Source organism: Hyla sarda, chromosome 5, assembly GCF_029499605.1.
Source record: "Hyla sarda isolate aHylSar1 chromosome 5, aHylSar1.hap1, whole genome shotgun sequence".
In the NCBI taxonomy this organism is placed as follows: domain Eukaryota; kingdom Metazoa; phylum Chordata; class Amphibia; order Anura; family Hylidae; genus Hyla; species Hyla sarda.
The window spans coordinates 259517212-259536850 of NC_079193.1; the positions used below are offsets into that span (position 1 = coordinate 259517212).

The 19639-nt window shown below is 40.7% G+C and overlaps 1 protein-coding gene across 11 annotated transcripts in view; it reads right to left on the reverse strand.

Moving 5' to 3' along the window:
- The window catches only part of PTPRM (protein tyrosine phosphatase receptor type M), an 898578-nt gene that overhangs the window by 440092 nt on the left and 438847 nt on the right, over positions 1-19639 (reverse strand). For all 11 annotated transcript variants that reach the window (XM_056521605.1, XM_056521601.1, XM_056521594.1 and 8 more), the window contains 2 exons: positions 13307-13615; positions 5464-5573 (listed from right to left, as the gene is read on the reverse strand). In XM_056521605.1, coding sequence (XP_056377580.1) covers positions 5464-5573; positions 13307-13615 — 419 coding nt within the window. The remainder of the gene's footprint in view (positions 1-5463; positions 5574-13306; positions 13616-19639) is intronic.

A 19639-nucleotide genomic window follows, 5' to 3' on the forward strand; every position in this document is an offset into this window, starting at 1 on the left:
CACACACAAAAGGGACTACAACTCCCAGCATGTGTTATTCAGGAGTCTTCAGTCTGTGGTATAACACCAGCATGCTGCCTCTGTAGTCTCCTGGGGGTTGTAGTTCACCACACTTCTGTAGGGCATACACCAGTGTTTCCCAACCAGGGTGCCTCCAGGTGTTGCAAAACTACAACTCCCAGCATGCCCTGACAGCCTTTGGGCATGCTAGGAGTTGTAGTTTTGCAACAGCTGGAGGCACACTGGTTGGGAAACACTGGTGTAACATGATGTGTATGCTGAAAAGGCTAGAACAGTGTTTCCCAACCAGTGTGCCTCCAGCTGTTGCAAATCTACAACTCCCAGCATGCCCAAAGTCTGTCAGGGCATGCTGGGAGTTGTAGTTTTGCAACAGCTGGAGGCACACTGGTTTGTAAACACTAGCATATACACAACAGCATGTGTCATTCAGGAGCCCCCACATATAGAGATCATTCCCAGTATGAGATTTATTCCCCTGCAGTCTATACATCCCCAGCCTGTGCACCTTGTCATCCTCCCCTTCAGATAACACTCTTATCTTCTCTGTGTTCTTTCTCCTGTGCAGATCTGCGTCCTTAGAATACAGAATACAGAGAAGGGGGAGGGGAGGAGCTGTGTACCATGGCCTCTCATGCAGACCTGTATCCTTAGAATACAGAGCAGGGGGAGGGGAGGTGAGGAGCTGTGTACTCAGCTGGATGAGATGAGGGGGCATGGTCTATTTCTCTCATTCAGACAGAGAAAAAAAATGCTGTGACATCTTGTCCACAACAGACTCAGAACTGTGGACAACAGTAAAAGAAAACCCTCTGAACTACAGAACTTCCTGCCCAACAAACAGGTAAGAAAAACACATACATGCTGCCAAAACATATAACACATGTATATTGCAAAAAAACTAAACTTACAAAGAAGATGCCATATAGTCAAAAAAAATTACCACCGGAGTACCCCTTTAAAGCTGCTGCAACAATAGAAAAATGTTTAGTAGCATAGCTATCCTCTTTAAAATGGGATAATTTGTATCATTACAATGCCAGACATTGCAACAGAAAGCAGCCAAACAACAGCTAGTTAGGTGATTACTGCTTGGCAGTTTAGACTGTTCCATTCTCTGTCAGTGGACTTCTGCTGTAGTCAGGTAAAGGTCCCTTGTAAAGGTCCCTTGTTAGGCAGGGAATGGTTCTTAGAGTCCAAGCAGGAGTTTGTATTCAAATAAATGGTTGCTTTTTAATTTACACCTGCTTGTTTCTCTTATAATAGGCTTCATGGAAAGGAATGCAGGTGAAATGCAATGAAAGTGACCATTATGTTATTTCGACTTCATTCTTCCTGAACAATCCATTCAAATCGGTATCCTTATCATTTATCTTGTTCAACTGGCACAGGCATTGAAGAGTGATGATTTATGCATGCAGCTGCTAAGAGTTTTATGTTCTTAAATGCACAAGATCATGTACAATCAAAACCAAGATCCAGGCTTTATCTAGTATTTGGCACCACTATTGCGAGAAAATGCCCTTATTCTAACGAAGCTCCCATTCAAGTGGCTAGCCTGTCAAATATATAGGACATTCGGAAAATCAGCACTGCTCGTAATGATAGGTGTGTAGACATCATGGCTGACAGGCCATTTTCTGGGCCTTTGTACTAATAAGGTTGGCTGTTCTGCGTTTTTGTATAGTTTTCTCTCTGTGATGCTGAGTACACCCTGTTACTGCAGTCAACTCTTGCTTTTATTATTATTTTTCTTTTCTTAGTAAAGATTTATTAAAATTTTCAATAAACATACAAGAAAAAAGGCATAAGGTAATCAAATACACAACAATGGCCTGCTAATAACAGATGAGTACAGTTCTCAAAACAAAGAATTAGTTTGTATCAAAAAGGCACACAGGTAATCGTGGAGATGTGGAGAAGAAAAACAACAATAAAACCAATAAAGGTGATAACAATATGCAGATGTCAGGCGAATAGTAACAGGCAGCTACCATCATGGGTATCAAAGAAGGGGGATGGGAGAGAGAGGACAGGTGGGGGAAAGAAGAGAATGAGTAGGGAGTAAAGGATAAGAAAGAAAAAGAAGATGGAAAAGTACAGGACACATGGAGAATATGAGAAGTAAGACATACCTTGTGGTCTAAACAAATTCCAATTGTCCTTGGCGCTCGGGATGAAAGATAGATATAACGTGACGGAGTACATATGAGAATGAGGATTGTGTGTCTCCAGAGCTCTTCTGCTAGAAACAAGCTTTTATAGTCTTTGGAAGATAAAAATGTAGTCCAAGGATACCATATGTTAGTATACTTGGTCAATTGATGTTTAGAATCTGCTAGTAGTTATTCCAGCCTGTTTAAAGGGGTACTCCGGTGGAAAACTTTTTTTTTGTGTCAAAAAGTTAAACAGATCGGTAAATTACTTCAATTAAAAAAATCTTAATCCTCCCAGTACTTATTAGCTGCTGAATACTACAGAGAAAATTATTTTATTTTTGGAACACAGAGCTCTCTGCTGACATCATGAGCACAGTGCTCTCTGCTGACATTTCTGTCCATTTTAGGAACTGTCCAGAGCAGCATATGTTTGCTATGGGGATTTTCTCCAGGACAGTTCCTTAAATGGACAGAGATGTCCGCAGAGAGCACTGTGCTCGTGAAGTCAGCAGAGAGCTCTGTGAACCAAAAATAAAATAATTTCCGCAGTAGTATTCAGCAGCTAATAAGAACTGGAAGGATAAGATTTTGTAATAGAAGTAATTTACAAATCTGTTTAACTTTCTGGCACCAGTTGACTTAAAAAAAAAGTTTTCCACCGGAGTACCCCTTTAAGTGTGTGACTTACTGAAGCCAGGTGAAATTATAAGCGGGGGGGGGGGGGGGGGGGGGGCACTTCCACAATCTGGGATTACCGCCCTAGCCACCAGGTGGAGGAAGGAGGTTAATCTGTCAATTCCTCTCGGTGGCCAAGTTGGCAAAATAGAGAGCAGCATGGATACTCTGTACCATTTCATCAGTACTTTATAGCTAATTTCCTCAGCTTTACAAGAGATTGAAGAGTGGTGGCATTGGGATAAGGCCCTAGTCTAGTCGTCATCAGGAAGTAAATGGCCTAATGCAGTCAACTCTTGTTGTCCCCTCTACTGTACTCTGCACTCTGTGGCCATGCAACAACTTTGGCTGCTTCTTACCATGTCATGCAGATCTGCTGTTTAAGGACTCCTTTCCCATAATGTAGTGCCTAAATATTAAGGTTGTTTACACTGAGTGAACAGCAAAGGTTTATTTCATGAAGTTATTTTAAGGTTCGGGTCTGACTTGTTTTCGACTATTCTCCTCTGACCTTCTGCATCCTAGTCATGACTGCCAAAGTCTTGGTGCCCTAATCTCTGCCTGTACCTATACATCTTCAGCCTACTTCTACAATACCATCTCAACACATCAGCTGTTGAAAACTACAAGAGCCTTTGAAAACTACACTGTGGGTAAACTCCTAGGTATTCCATGTAGTAAAGTCCACATCATTGATGGAAAGTTTGAAATAATCCCTTAGACTCCACTACCCAAAAAAGCCTTTTGCCAAATCTGAAGCAGACCAGTGGAATAACCACTTCTTCCAGGTAGGGCTCAAGTCAGTTTCCTTAGAACATGAATTCATCTAACTTTCTCCAGCTAGAAGTCCATGACCTGGTTGTAGAATTGTCTACGAGAACGAGAACTCATCAAAATCAACTTTACCAGATGCTGCAAAATGTATCGTTGGGCTGCTCTTGCACCTGCCACCACATCTGCTATGTATGCTGTTCGCATTGCTTGCTGCAATGGTGTAAAAACTCCTAGCAACCTCCAGTTCCATAATACATTTTCCCATGTTTTACTGTTATGAAAGAAATCTCAAGACTTGTGGAGGCCTAATTATCCATTGCACCATACACATTGAGGTACCAGTACAGCAGTTTTCCTCTGCTCTGACAAAGCCATGATGTACCTCATTGCATCTCTGCTGTCCAGTGAAGCTCTTGCTTTGGTGATGCCTGTGTGGAAGAGTGGAGATTCACTGATAATCCCACTTCCAGAACTTTCTAACCCCCTTCAGAAGAATGTTCAAAGAATCAGTTTGGGCATCAACTGCTGCTTCCTTTCTTCTCCATTAATGCCAAGGCAACTCCGCTGCGTGCCACTATGCTATTTAGTTAATGTTAAGCATTAGTGGTGACTTTTTGGAAAGCCCTGGTAGGTCACATTAAAGACAAGCTGGCGGATCATGATCTCATAAACTCTTTGGATTAACTAATTTAGTTGTTCACACAGATTGACATCTGGTTTAAAGAAAGACAGTGCGACAGTGAATGTAACTCTACCAACCATACGTGATTTTTTCGGAAAGTTTTTTTGAATTCAGTTTATGCTGGGAATTTTTTCCATTTATCTTTTGTGCCTTTGCACCAGGTTCTTGACATCCAGTTGGAGAAACCTCTTTTCATTATGTTATTTACTTTTGGTGTGGCAGCATTAAAGGGGTACTCCGGTGAAAAACTTTTTTTTTTTTTTTTTTTTTTTAAATCAACTGGTGCCAGAAAGTTAAACAGATTTGTAAATTACTTCTATTAAAAAATCTTAATCCTTCCTGTACTTATTAGCTGCTGAATACTACAGTGGAAATTCTTTTCCGTTTGAAACACAGAGCTGTCTGCTGACATCATGAGAACAGTGCTCTCTGCGGACATACCTGTCCATTTTAGGAACCGTCCAGAGTAAAAGGAAATCCCCATAGCAAACATATGCTGTTCTGGACAGTTCCTAAAATGGACAGAGATGTCAGCAGAGAGCACTGTGCTAATGATGTCAGCAGACAGCTCTGTGTTTCAAAAAGAAAAGAATTTCCGCTGTAATATTCAGTAGCTAATAAGTACAGGGAGGATTAAGATTTTTTAATAGAAGTAATTTACAAATCTGTTTAACTTTCTGGCACCAGTTGATTTACAAAAAAAAAAAAAAAAAGTTTTTCACCGGAGTACCCCTTTAAGAGCTGACACATGGCTCTTTGCTGCCTCCAACACTTGTGCCAGGAACTGCAGTGCTGCTTAAGCCCAAGTCCCCACTTACCTGCTCTGATCAAGCACTGTGATGTGCACAGCCCTAGTGACATTTAGTCTCTCCTAAGGAACTGTGTCCCTAAGGGAGGCTCTGTGTCACTCATGTGGTGTGCACAGCAGGACTTAAACAGAGCATGTGACTAGGGACCAGTCTACTAACAGCACTGCAGTCCCTGACATTGGTCACAGCAGAGAGCCCAGTGTCAGCTTTTACTGCAATCATACAACCTGTAAGGGTAAATGACACATTCTCTGGAATACACACATTTTCTGGAATACCCCTTTAAAAAACTGTTTCTTCCACAGTGGTATATAAACAAAAGAAATTCAAGATGACTGTAACTTACATCATATAATGTTATAATGCCATAAGTCTGTGCAGGTTCTCTCCACTGTAGAAAAATCTTCTCCTCAAATGTGCTGCTTTGAATGGACTCTAAAGGTACAGCACCTGGTACTAAAAAGACAACAATCAGCATGTCACATGATTATTTTAAATATTGGAGCCATTATCTGTGTTCTATAGTAGAGCTGATACTGTCCAAGTCTACACAGCAAAGTTACAACTTAAAACAACAGATAACAAAATATCAACCTTTTAGTAGCTTGTGTGAAAACTGGTATAGTCAAATAAAAATGTACAAACACCACAAAAACTTAAAAATATGTTTATAAAAATAAAGTCATTATAAACTGTACGTTCTCTAACCCCCAAAATACTGCATGTGTTTAGGTTAAACAAAAAATCACCAAAAGGAGACAAATTGCTTCACTATATTGTTATAGGGATGCCCTATGTAGTGTAGCCCAAAAAAAAGGATAACTAGACAAAAAATCAGTGAAAGATTGATTTTGCAAAATACATAAATATATCCTCTTCTTTTAATATTTGAATTACTTTATCATTACTACCGGACTAATCTTCTTATCCCTGAGGAATCCAATACATCTTGGAGGAAACACGCTAGAATTGGAGTATAATAATAGTCTGAAGTAGTAATTTCCAATGTGTTTAACAGCAACTGACACATCTTGTTATTGATTTTCAGGGCCTTTACTGGCATTGACATCTATTTTTGAACCCAGTGCTGTAAGTGGTGGCTCATTGACCCTAAATCTATATTTTCACTCTGTCACTGTTTTTCTTTTTTTCTTTTCTTTTTTTTTATTATTTTTTTATTATTGTTTTTTCCATACACACAACACATATAAACAAAACAGTCAGATATGTATAGAACAACTTTCTACACATCAACCCAAAAAATCCAAAGAAAAGGAGAGACCATACATTCACTCATCTAGTCATTCACTCCTTCCATTCTAATTCTTTGTTACATATTACGTAATCCAGAGGGTATTACATAATCAATCTGTTTCTATATTGATCCACTCTTTTTTCCTGCCTTTGCTAACAGGACAATAAAACTATGTAAACTATCCCAAATGGGATCTAATTACCTATACGAATTCGTAAATGGTTCCACCTTCTCTACAGGTTACTTGGCTGTCAGCAGTCTCTAAAAGATTAAAAAATCTGATTATTTTTCAAATGCACAGTAATGGGGGCATATACTATGCATCGCTAAACATCTTTAAAAACAGGGGCTTGGCTAAGTGGAGTTGTAAAATGTTCCATATTTATTAAAGACTTGTGCCAATTTTGCCACAAAACTTTGGAATAAAGTTGGCCATTCAAGGGGTGGCATAAGGACAAAAATGATGGCTGACATTTCTGCCTGCCTGTTTTATGCTGTCTGAGTTAAAAGCAATAATATCATCAATACATCTCCAACAATATGTGTACAATCATTCTCGTAACTACAAAATCTAATTAAAGATTTTGCTGGAAAAAAAACTAAACATACTGTGTTGGAAATAATGCAGAAAAAGTGAGCTTGATCTTGAAAATACTTCGAACTGTGTTCTGAATTGTCTTCATTGGGGCCTCTAATGCTTTTTCTGACCAGAAAACAGTAAACAGAACATGAAGTGTCCATGTCAAAATTTAATCATGTTGCCAAAGATAGACTGGCACAGCCAGAAAAAGAACAACTGCCTACCTAGGATTGCCAACTGGGACACCTCATTTTAAGAAGCACTGTTTTACAAGACTGATCTGTTACATGAATATCAGTCTACTTACTAAGTAATCTGAATTTCAAAATATTTCAATTTATTTTAGAACATATAAAAGTGTGTAAGACATGACAGAAGAGGCAGGTGTTTTAGTAAAAACTATTAGATATTTAAAATAATTTGGTACACATCATGTGCCAAAACTTTCTATACACATACAATACAGTCATGCCTGTAAATGTTGGCACCCCTGAAATTTTTATAGAAAATTAAGTATTTCTCACAGAAAAGGATTGCAGTAACACATGTTTTGCTATACACATATTTATTCCCTTTGTGTGTATCGGAACCAAATCAAAAAAGGGAGGAAAAAAAGCAAATTGTACATAATGTCACACCAAACTCCAAAAACAGGCTGGATAAAATTAAGCTTGTTTCAAGCATGTGATGCTTCTTAAAACTCACCTGGGGCAAGTAACAGGTGTGGGCAATATAAAAATCCCACCTGAAAGCAGATAAAAAGGAGAGAGGTTCACTTAGTCTTTGCATTGTGTGTCTGTGTGTGCCACACTAAGCATGGACAACAAAAAGAGGAGAAGAGAACTGTCTGAGGACTTGAGAACCAAAAAAATATCAACAATCTCAAGGTTACAAGTCCATCTCCAAGAAGAAGTTTGCAACCCATGGCACTGTAGCTAATCTCCCTGGGCGCGGATGGAAGAGAAAAATTGATGAAAGGTGTCAACGAAGATATTCAAGCTGTCCTGTAGGCTCAGGGAGCATCAGTGTCAGCGCAAACTATCTGTTTTAAATTAAATGAAACGCTATGGCACGAGACCCAGGAGGACCCCTCTGCTGACACAGAGACATAAAAAAGCAAGACTACATTTTGCCAAAAATGAACTTGAGTAAGCCAAAATCCTTCTGGGAAAACATTTTGTGGATAGATGAGACCAAGATAGAGCTTTTTGGTAATGCACATCATTCTACTGCTTACCGAAAATGGAATGAGGCGTACAAAGAAAAGAACACAGTAGCTACAGTGAAATATGGTGGAGGTTCAATTATGTTTTGGGGTTGTTTTACTGCCTCTGGCACTGGGTGCCTTGAATGTGTGCAAGGCATCATGAAATCTGAGGATTACCAATGGATTTTGGGTCGCACTTTACAGCCCACTGTCAGAAAGCTGGGTTTGCATCCGAGATCTTGGGTCTTCCAGCAGGACAATGACCCCAAACATATGTCAAAAAGCACCAGAAATGGATGGCAACAAAGCGCTTGAGAGTTCTGAAGTGGCCAGCAATGAGTCCAGATCTAAATCCCATTGAATACCTGTGGAGAGATCTTAAAATTGCTGTTGGGAAAAGATGCCCTTCCAATAAGAGAAACCTGGAGCAGTTTGCAAAGAGTGGTCCAACATTCCGGCTGAGAGGTGTAAGAAGCTTATTGATGGTTATAGGAAGCGACTGATTTCAGTTATTTTTTCCAAAGGGTGTGCAACCAAATATTAAGTTAAGGGTGCCAATAATTTTGTCCAGCTCATTTTTGGAGTTTGGTGTGACATTATGTCCAATTTGCTTTTTTTCCTCCCTTTTTTGGTTTAGTTCCAATACACACAAAGGGAATAAACATGTGTATAGCAAAACATGTGTTACTGCAATCCTTTTCTGTGATAAATACTTCATTTTCTAGAAAAAATTCAGGGGTGTCAACATTTATGGCAATGACTATTTAAAAAAAAGTAGCCAATTAAGGGTTAATTGCTGATTAATCACAACTTGTGACTGTGGCAACACATGAATGTATAGTAATAAAGGAGCCAGGTCTATCCGGTCATCGCAACTGCAGCCAATGTTATCCTTCATTTAAATATTCTTAAGCTGTGTGAACATATACTTAGGCTGGGTTCACACAACGTAAAATTAAAACCAAAATTTGCCCAAACCTTGTGTTCACTGACCAGTATGTCTGACTTCTGGTTTAAAAAGAATTTCCAACTTTCCAACGCTCACCAAGTGGGCCAAGCTTGGCGTGAAATGGAAGGCAATGGGGACGTGGCCTTCTGTGACACCGAAATATTACAATTTACACAAGATAGCTAGCTGAAATTGTAGCTGACGCTTGCTCAGAGCCCCTGATTTATTAAGAGGTGTGTGCCTCTTGATAATTCATGTAACAGGACGACTGCTGGATTTTACCTAAGACCGGTGTGTGACACGTCGATCTTAGTAAATTCCCCCTTAGTGTTTAAACATGTTGGGGACGGAGGGCATACAGGTACGCCCTCGCATCCTGGTACTTAAGGATGGAGGGTGTACCTTTACGTGTAGTGGTCTCCAAACTGTGGTCCTCCAAATGTTGCAAAATTACAAATTTCAGCATACACTGTCTGGGCATGCTGGGAGTTGCAGTTTTGCAACATCTGAAGTGGCACAGTTTGGAGACAACTATATGGTGGTCTCCAAACTGTAGCCCTCATATGTTGTAAAACTTCAATTCCCAGCATGCCCAGACAGCACAGGGATGCTGGGCGATGTAGTTCTGCAATATCTGGCCCTTCAGATGTTGCAGAACTACAACTCCCAGCATGCCAGGACAGTCTGGGCATGCTTGGAGTTGTAGTTTTGCAACATCTGGAAGGCTACAGTTTGGAGACCACTACTTAGCGGTCTCCAAACTGTTCTTCCCCAGTGGTTGCATAACTACAACTCCTAGCATGCCTTTCGGCTGTCAGTGCATGTTGGGAGTTGTAGTTTTGCAACAGCTGTAGGCACACTGGTTGGGAAACACTGAGCTAGAGTCTGTTTCCTAACTCATTGATTCCAACTCGTGTGTCTCCAGCCGTTGCAAAACTACAACTCCCAGAATACACTGACAAACCGTACATGCTGAGAGTTGTAGTTTTGCAACAGCTGTAGGCACACTGGTTAGGAAATACTGAGCTAGAGTCTGTTTCCTAACTCAGTGGTTCCCCATCAGTGTTCCTACAGCTTTTGCAAAACTACAGCTCCCAGCATGTATGGTCGGTCGGTGCATTGCGGGAGTTGTAGTTTTGCAACAGCTGGAGGTTTGCCCCCCCTCCATGTGAATGTACAGGGTGCATTCACACGGGCGGGGTTTACAGTGAGTTTCCTTCTACAAGTTTGAGCTGCGGCATATTTTCTGCCGCAAATCAAAGTCCCAACGGAAAACTCACTGTGAACCCCCGCCCACGTGAATGTACCCTAAAAACACTACACTACACTAACACAAAATAAAAAATAAAACCTTAAATATACACCCCCTTACACTGTCCCCACCTCCCCCACCCCCAAATAAAAATGAAAAACCTCTCATACGGCAATGTTTCCAAAACGGAGCCCCCAGCTGTTGCAAAACAACAACTCCCAGTATTGCCGGAAAGCCATTGACTGTCCTGGCAGGCTGGGAGTTTTGCAACAGCTGGAGGCACCCTGTTTGGGAAACACTCCCGTAGGGATTTGGTGGAGACAAGCCTCATCCTTGTATCCGGGTCCGCCCCTATTGCAAATTCCTAATTTAGGCCTCAAATGTGCCTGGTGCTCTCTCACTTCGGAGCCCTGTCGTATTTCAAGGCAACAGTTTAGGGTCACATATGGGGTATTTCTGTACTCAGGAGAAATTGTGTTACATATTTTGGGGGGATTTTTCTCCTTTTACCCCTTATGAAAAGGAAAAGTTGGGGGCTACACCAGCATGTTAGTGTAAAAAAAAACAACAATTTTTACACTAACATGCTGTTGTCGCCCCATACTTCATTTTCACAAGAGGTAAAAGGAGAAAAAGACCCGCAAAATTTGTAAGTACTGAAATACCCCATATGTGGATGTAAAATGCTCTGCGGGCGCACAACAAGGCTCAGAAGTGAGAGAGCGCCATGTACACTTGTGGTCTAAATTGGTGATTTGTACAGAGGTGGCTGATAGTTACAGCAGTTCTGACATGAAAGCAAAAAAAAAAAAAAAAAAAAACACCCACATGTGAACCCATTTTGGAAACTACACCCCTCAAGGAATGTAAGAAGGGGTGAAGTGAGCATTTACACCCCACAGGTGTCTGACAGATAATTGTTTTCATTTGCACAGCCCACTGTTTCAAAGTTCTGTCAAACGCCAGTGGGGTGTAAATGCTCACTGCACCCCTTATTACATTCTGTGAGGGGTGTAGTTTCCAAAATGGGGTCACATATGGGGGAGGGGTCCACTGTTTTGGCACCATGGAGGCTCTGTAAACGCACATGGCCCCCCGACTTCCATTCCAACCAAACTCTCTCTCCAAAAGCCCAATGGCACTCCTTCTCTTCTGAGCATTGTAATTCGCCTGCAGAGCACTTTATATCCATATATAAGGTATTTCCATGCTCAGAAGAAATGGGGTTGCACACTTCTACTATTACCCCTTGTGAAAATGAAAAATTTGGGCTAACACCAGCATTTTATAGATTTTTTTTTTTTTTTTTTACTACCCACTTTAACGAAAGTTTGTCAATCACCTGTGGGGTGTTAAGGCTCACTTAACCCCTTATTATGTTCCCTGAGGGGTGTCGTTTCCAAAATAGTGTGCCATGTGTTTTTTTTTTTTTTTAACTGTTCTGGCATCATGGGGACTTCCTAAATGTGACATGCCCCCCAAAAACCATTTCAGCTAAATTCTTTCTCCAAAAGCCCAATGTCACTCCTTCCCTTCTGAGCCCTCTAGTGCACCCACATATGAAGTATTTATTAACTCACGAGAAATGGGGTTACAAATTTTGGGGGGCATTTTCTCCTATCACTTGTGAAAATGAAAAGTTTGGGGTAACACTAGCATTTTAGTGTTAACATTTTAAAATTTTATTTTTCATTTTCACGTCCCAATTTAACGAAGGTTTGTCAATCACCTGTGGGGTTTAAAGACTCAATTTACCCTTTGTTATGTCCCTTGAGGGGTGTATTTTTTTAAATAGAGTGCCATGTGGGGAGGGGGGATTTACTGTTCAGGCATCATGGGGGCTTCCTAAATGTGACATGCCCCCCAAAAACCATTTCAGCAAAATTTGCTCTCCAAAATGCCATTGTCGCTCCTTCCCTTCCCATCCACATATGATGTATTTTCTTATTTGAGAGAAAATGGATTAGAAGTTTTGGGGGGGCCTTTTTACCTTTTACCCCTTGTAAAAATGAAAAAAAAATTGGGCTACAATAACATATTAGTGTAAAAAATGGAGATTTAGATTTTTCTCCTCCATTTTCATGCTATTCCTGTGAAACACCTAAAAGGTTAACAAACTTTTTGAATGTCATTTTGAATACTTTGAGGGGTTCAGTTTTCATAATGGAGTCCATTACAGGGGATTTTCAACAAAAAGTCCCTCATATTCACTTCAAAACTTAACTGGTCCCTGAAAAATTTAGATTTAGAAATTTTCATGAAAAATTGGAAAATTGCTGCTATACTTTGAAGCCCTCTAATGTCTTCAAAAAGTAAAAACATGCCAATTTTATGATGCCAACATAAAGTGAACATATTGTATATGTGAATCAATATATAATTTATTTGAAATGTCCATTTTCCTTAAAAGCAGAGTGCTTCAAAGTTAGAAAAATTTTAAATTTCCAATTTTTCCTGAAATTTTTTAATTTTTCACCAAGAAATTATGCAACTATCGACCAAAATTTACCACTAACATAAAGTAGAATATGTTATGAAAAAAAAATCTCGGAATCAAATTCATAATTAAAAGCATCCCAGAGTTATTAATGCATAAAGTGATAGAGGTCAGATTTGAAAAAAAAAAATCTCCCGTCCTTAGGGTCATAATGGGCTCCATCCCCAAGGAGTAAAAAAAAAAACTAAATATCACATTCATAAAATACATACAAATACATAAAATATATGAAAAATGTGAGGAGTATTTCCTATTGAAATCAATAAGAAAACTGGAATAAAAAAAATCTTTAGGTGCACTGAGCACCTAGTCTGTATGGCTCTATTTTTTCTGGATAAAATACCAGTAAGTGGCCTCTGAGGTCACATGCCATACTGCAGACATTATCCTGATCTAAAGGTTACAGTATGCTTTAAAGAACAATACCCATTTAGATATTTATAACTTACCATCTTCATCAGTCTGTACTACTAGTTCCTGACTTTCCTTCCGTCCCTCTGGATTCATAAGAATAAGTTTGACACTGACATTGGTGTAAGGTGTCAGTTTTGTGATGGTGTGTTGGGGATGTGAGCTCTCCATATCCCAGCTTACTTCTTCCCGCACTTGTTCCTGCCCTCCAACCTGGCACCTGTACTGTATAGTAAGATTGTATCTGTGGCAGCGTGTAACATTGTATCCAAATGGCTCCCAACGAATAGTTATTTCCCTGGATTTTATTTCAACCACATGTAACTTCCGTGGACCATGCATTGGATCTGTAAGCAAAACATAGGAAATAAAAAAAGATATGTATATACATTTTAATATGACAAATCGGACAGACATCTGACAACAATAGTATAGCTGTTTTCTCATACTGTATAAAATGTCTGACTGTGCCATTCACTAAAGTGAGCTTAAAACACCAGGAAAAGCAGTTTGCTTTCTTAGGAAGAAAAGCAAAAATCATGTCTTCCATGATGGGTGTTTTTACATAAGGGTGTCTTTACTTTGTATTATATTTCAAGTAGTCACAAGGATTGCAAAAAAAAATAAAAAATGACAATAGAAGCAAAAATGCAGATTATCCATCAAAAAGGTTCAGCAACACACCAGAAGAATTGCAAACAGGGTAATTTTTAATATCCCATGTTCAGCGGTATCTCACCGCCTTTCTTAAGCACGATGCTGAAACGTTGTATCTGAACATGGGATAATAAAAATGACCCTGTTTGAAATTCTTCTGGTGTGCTGCTGAACCTTTTTGCTGGATATCTCTATACAGTCTGCGATTGGGACTGTTCAAACTAGCCTGCACCCACCAACTACCGTAATTTTTCGCCCTATAGGACGCACCGGCATATAAGACGCACCCAATTTTAAAGGTGCAAAATCTAGAAAAAATGTATTCTGCACCCAACAGTGATCTTCAACCTGCGGACCTCCAGATGTTGCAAAACTACAACTTCCAGCATTCCCCGACAGCCGTTGGCTGTCCGGGCATGCTGGGAGTTGTAGTTTTGCAACATCTGGAGGTCTGCAGGTTGAAGACCACTGGATAGGAGGTAATACTTACGTGTCCCCGCCGCTCTGGACCCGTCACCGCTGCCCTGGATGTCGCTCCATCGCCGTCGCCTGGGGTGTCCCCGACGCTTCGGACATCTTCTTCCGGGATCCACGCTCTCCGTCGCCGTCATCACGTTGCTATGCACGCCGCTCCTATTGGATGACGGTACGGCGTGCGCGACGACGTGATGACGTCGAAGGAGAGCGTCGCAATGCAGGGGATACCGGCACGGAGCAGACACCGAGGAGGCAGGTAGGGTCCCTCCCGGTGTCCTGTAAGCTGTTCGAGACGCTGCGATTTCACCGCGGCGGTCCTGAACAGCCCGACTTAGCAGTCGGGTTACTGTCACTTTCGCTTCAAACGCGGCGGTCAGCTTTGATCGCTGCGTCTGAAGGGTTAATACAGGGCATCACCACGATCGGTGATGTCCTTTATTAGCCGCGGGTCCCGGCCGTAGATGGCCGCCGGGACCGACCCGATAGGTGTGTATTCGCCGTATAAGATGCACCAACTTTTCCCCCCCAGTTTTGGGGAAGAAAAAGTACGTCTTATACGGCGAAAAATACGGTTTATTTTACTCTGGCTGTGCTGCCTCAACATCCTTTTGCTGCATAAAATGCAGATTAGTGAAGGCTCCATAATGTAATAATGGCTGATTATAGTAGTTAGCAGTAACTTCGGCCCCTATATAAAGAGTTTGAGGACAAATAATGTAAATAAAATAAATAGGAATTGTAGGTTCCTGGACATACGGTAACTACTATGTCATCCAATAAATGTTCTTTATACTTACTAAAGCAGTGGGAAATAAGAACCAAGATTCCTGAGCGAAAGTTTACTTTTTATGGAATTGTTTTAGCCATACATCAGTGTGCTATGAGTGATAGAATTCTTTTTTCTATTAATTTAGTTATAGGTTACAAAGCTGTTTTTTTTTTACTGTGCCCCAGTTTACTTGATAAACTAGCAGTGTCTCTCTTGGAATTATCTCCATTTATGATAGGCCCCATTGGCATGAATCATGAGGTCAACTGAGACACTCTAGGTCCAATGATTCATGATAAGAAAGCCAGATTGCTTCCCTGCAGAATGCAATGTTTATCATGCCTGAAGTTCAGTCAGGTAATGCCTATCAATTCCCTTGACTGTGCCTGTAGCATCCGACATACACCAGTGCTTTCCTCCTGCCAGCTAAAGCTGGGTATCAAGCAGTGAAGCCTGACAGGTGCAGCTCTGACCTGAGGGAGTAGCAGACCCATATTTAGCCTGTGGCACTTCTGAATTCTATTTAATCAGAGTTCCTCTCTGTTTTTACGCTTGCTATATGGCACAGCGACTGACTGATAGAATCAATTTCAAATGCTGGTACAATTCATAGTTTATTTCTTGCGAATTTACACTTAAGCTTCTATTACAACTGTGGTGTTTTTTCCCATGAAACTCAATTTCTGCATCTTTTAAGGTGTGCAGACGTTTAAGGTGTAATTTGAGGATACTGCCAATGATAATCAAAACCTGGCTGAGGAATAAAAGATCTTGCTGCAGGGGCTTGGTTCCTCTTTAGTTTGTGTACTGGCACTGTGCAGAAATATAAATATGCAAACCAAGGACATTTTTCTTATTTCTTTCCTTTTATACAGTAAGTCTTTAATTTACTTCCAAAACATGGATTTAATGACAGAGAATGTCGCCAGCTCTCCGGCGATGACCAAATCTCAAATGACATTTTGTGTCTCAAAACTAAACCAACCTTTCACCTTTCAGGAGCTACAGTACATTGGAATGGCTGGCATAACCATCCTTCTATTTTCTGCGCTGTCATGCACATGAGTGTTATTATAGAAAGGTTACTACGTCTATAAGACTTGTATTACTGTAACTATCAGCACATACAAACATTATAATATGTGGCCAACCACTCAATGAGACCACATTAGAGAAGAAGCAATGACACCCACAGAGGGATATCATTCGCAATGTTACAGGTTACATAACAAATCTGCTTAGTTACTAAATATTTCTTTGGAAGTACACTGGAGATATAAGTAGACAACGGAAAGGCTGTGTTGTAGAGGATGATATGAACAGAGTACATAAACCCCTTTAAAAACAGGCCCAACCCAGAGGCTATGCAATAAATTCCTGAAAGATGCAGGTTCCATTCTATTTATAGAACAGGGAAGGGGAAGTAGAGGTGACTGACCATGAACACATCTGCATATCTGTTTGTTGATGTTTTTTAAAAGTCATGTGCTTGTGAATATAAATATATGCAGATACAGTAGCCTCTATTCTTATATTTACACAGTCTGCTGTGAAGGCATACCTTATGTAACTATGCCCATCTTAAACGGACAGCCATAAGGTTCAGCAATGGACCGTGAGATGTCACAGGGAATCTCGGTGATGCCATCCTTCTTTCCCTCTATAATGGGTCACAGCTGGTGGTGGATCCTCTGGGCCTGTGTGGATAATGACGTGAGCTGTGCCAGGGAGCGGAGTCTAAGGTGCAGTTGGTTTTCACCAGACCCCGCCACAAAGCGGTATGGTGCTGCTGCGGCGGGCGGCACCCAGATCGCTACCCCTGGGACGACTCGTTCACACAGGTTGCTGGGATGTGGCGTGGCACAGAAGGAAACTGGCAAGACGAGGTCAAGATAGCAGTAGGTCAGGGCAGGCGGCACAGATGCATGGTCAGGTAACAAAACAAGGATCAGGTACACAGATATCAGGAACACAGTAGCTTTCTCTAGGGCACAAAGATCCATCAGGAAACAAAGGGAGGAGCTGATACTTAAAGACAGGGTGCAGGTGCAAACACTTAATTAAATGAGTACTGGCCCATTAAATGTAAGAACTCTGGCGCACGCGACCTAGGAGGCATGGGCACCCGCTTGGGCTGCGAGAACAGGAAGACCAGGGAGGTGAGTGACGGGCTGGTATTTGCATGCGGGCGCGTCCCGCGATGCGAATCCCAGCCCCGCCAGCAGCAGGGACATGACAAGAGGGCGCTCACGTCCGAAGCGCACATGTTACATCCTCCTTTGAATTCCCATTGTATGCAAAGATCAGTTTGGAATTTAGCATACAAGGTGTAAATTGAGGTCAGAGCTTTTTCTGATCTCTTCTTTTAGAGCAGGACTGTGGCCGTGTATTACAGTCAGGTCCCTGCTCCTGATCACACAGTCAGAATGCCATAAGAGTACATCACAGGTCTATTGTGGACACTTGACTGCATTGTACTATTATGGCATGGGTCAGCAGGAGTGTCACTTTTTGGTGAAGAAATATGAGGCGCAAACTGTGGCAAAAACTGCACATATGATTACAGCTTTAGGGCTCATGCACATAGCAGAGCTCAGTGCACAGAGTACTGTATGGGATTGCATTGAAATTGCAGGGCACCTTAGTGTGGAGCCATATATACTCCATGCACATCACACAGGCTCTGTAGGATGACATATGTAAAGAGAAATTCTCCCCTATATGGAACACAGGCAGTGTAGAGTATCTCCATAAATATGAAGCTGAGGGACCATGCCAAATCTTTTTTTGCTGTCAGATGATTATGTGTATGCCTCTAAAGCACAGTTCTCATACTCTGTAATATACCTACTGAAACTACTATATTCCAAATAATAGCTAAAGAAGGGGCAGTGTTGTTATCTTATCATACATGGAGATAACTGGAGAGTTACACTGTTACCTTTTGGTATGTACCTATTCCCCCCAATATGTTTGCCATTATTGTTAAAGAAAAATACAGCATACGTAAATTTTACCTGGCAGAATAATAAAGGGTAAGGTAATAGTTCACTTTCTAAGCTAATGTTACATGTCCCTCACATATGATATCACATTATTTTATCTATACTTCCTCCAGAGGGTCAATGATGGGCCTGTAAGGTACATCAATGCTTCTCTCGTATCTCATACCACTCATAAAGTTCTGAACAAATGTCCTTGTTAAAAATGCTAGTGTTGCTACTATTTAGACAAAGAAAAAAAAAAGATATGTGATGCCTTACTACCAAATGTTTGTAGGAAGAGGGAGGAATATCATGCAGGTGCAGCAGAAACGGCAGGAGACCTGGGAATGGTATAGTGTATAATTTCACATGTCAGACACCAAATCTTTGTCCGAAAGTCTGTTAGAAGAGGACACTTTCAAAACATATGGAACAGTGCCCCAAATCTTAGAACCACACTGCTACCAGATTGGTTAAAAAGGATTAGCATACGTAACCTAGAGGGGATACTATACAAACATGGGAGAAGTTTTAAACCTGCCTCCTGAATTGAACTTGAGATAGACATCTTATGGGTCTATGGGAAATTCCAAAGGGGGCAAACAGATGAAAACAATAAAATGAAAGCCTCATGTTAGGACGTTTACAACATGAAAATCCAATTAAAAGCTATTGTCCTCAATACCCAGTATTATTTTATTAGTGAGTTGGCACTCTACCAAGATGTCTGTAGGGCAGGTCCCCAGCCTGAAAGGTCTTTGTGCAGACAGAGGACTATACTCGAAGCAACACTAGATGCCAGCAAGTGTTATTCCCTCTTAAACATGGATTGATATCAATTCTGCTCATGAAAAAACTGCTCAAGAATATAATCACAGTAAATTCTATAATTTGAAGAGCCAGCTATCCACTTTTGTGTAATTGTAACTATAAAGCACCGGTACCTGTGCCTATAATCTGCATTGATGAAACACCTGGATGTTCCATACTGTTGCACACGCTCTACATAGACAAACAATTTCTATAGTTTGTTAAATGCACAGTTTCTTTTTTCATATCACCTCTTGATGGAACCGCACAGTTTTAACATTTTTAGAAATGTTTCCTACTTCTTCATAGTCACAACTAGACAATAAATATAAATGATTTAAAACAAAACAACAGCTTAGAATGAAAAAAGGAGCATCCTGTAAAAATGACATACCTCTCTGTGCGGCAATCACTTTATAATAACCCCTTTCATTTTCAAATCTACTTAGACATCAGCTTGCAGTAGAGAAAATGTTACTTGCTACAAGTGCACATTAGGCTTGCATTCCTTGACAGGCTAATTCTAGAGAAGTCTGAAGACAGACAACCATGTGCATAAGTAATTTAATTCTTTTTTTTTTTCCTATGGAGCAAGCATGTTTCTTGCTGATAAATGAAAAGTGGAAGAGTGCAAAGATACATTTTAATTTCACCCATACTCTAGCAACAGTTTC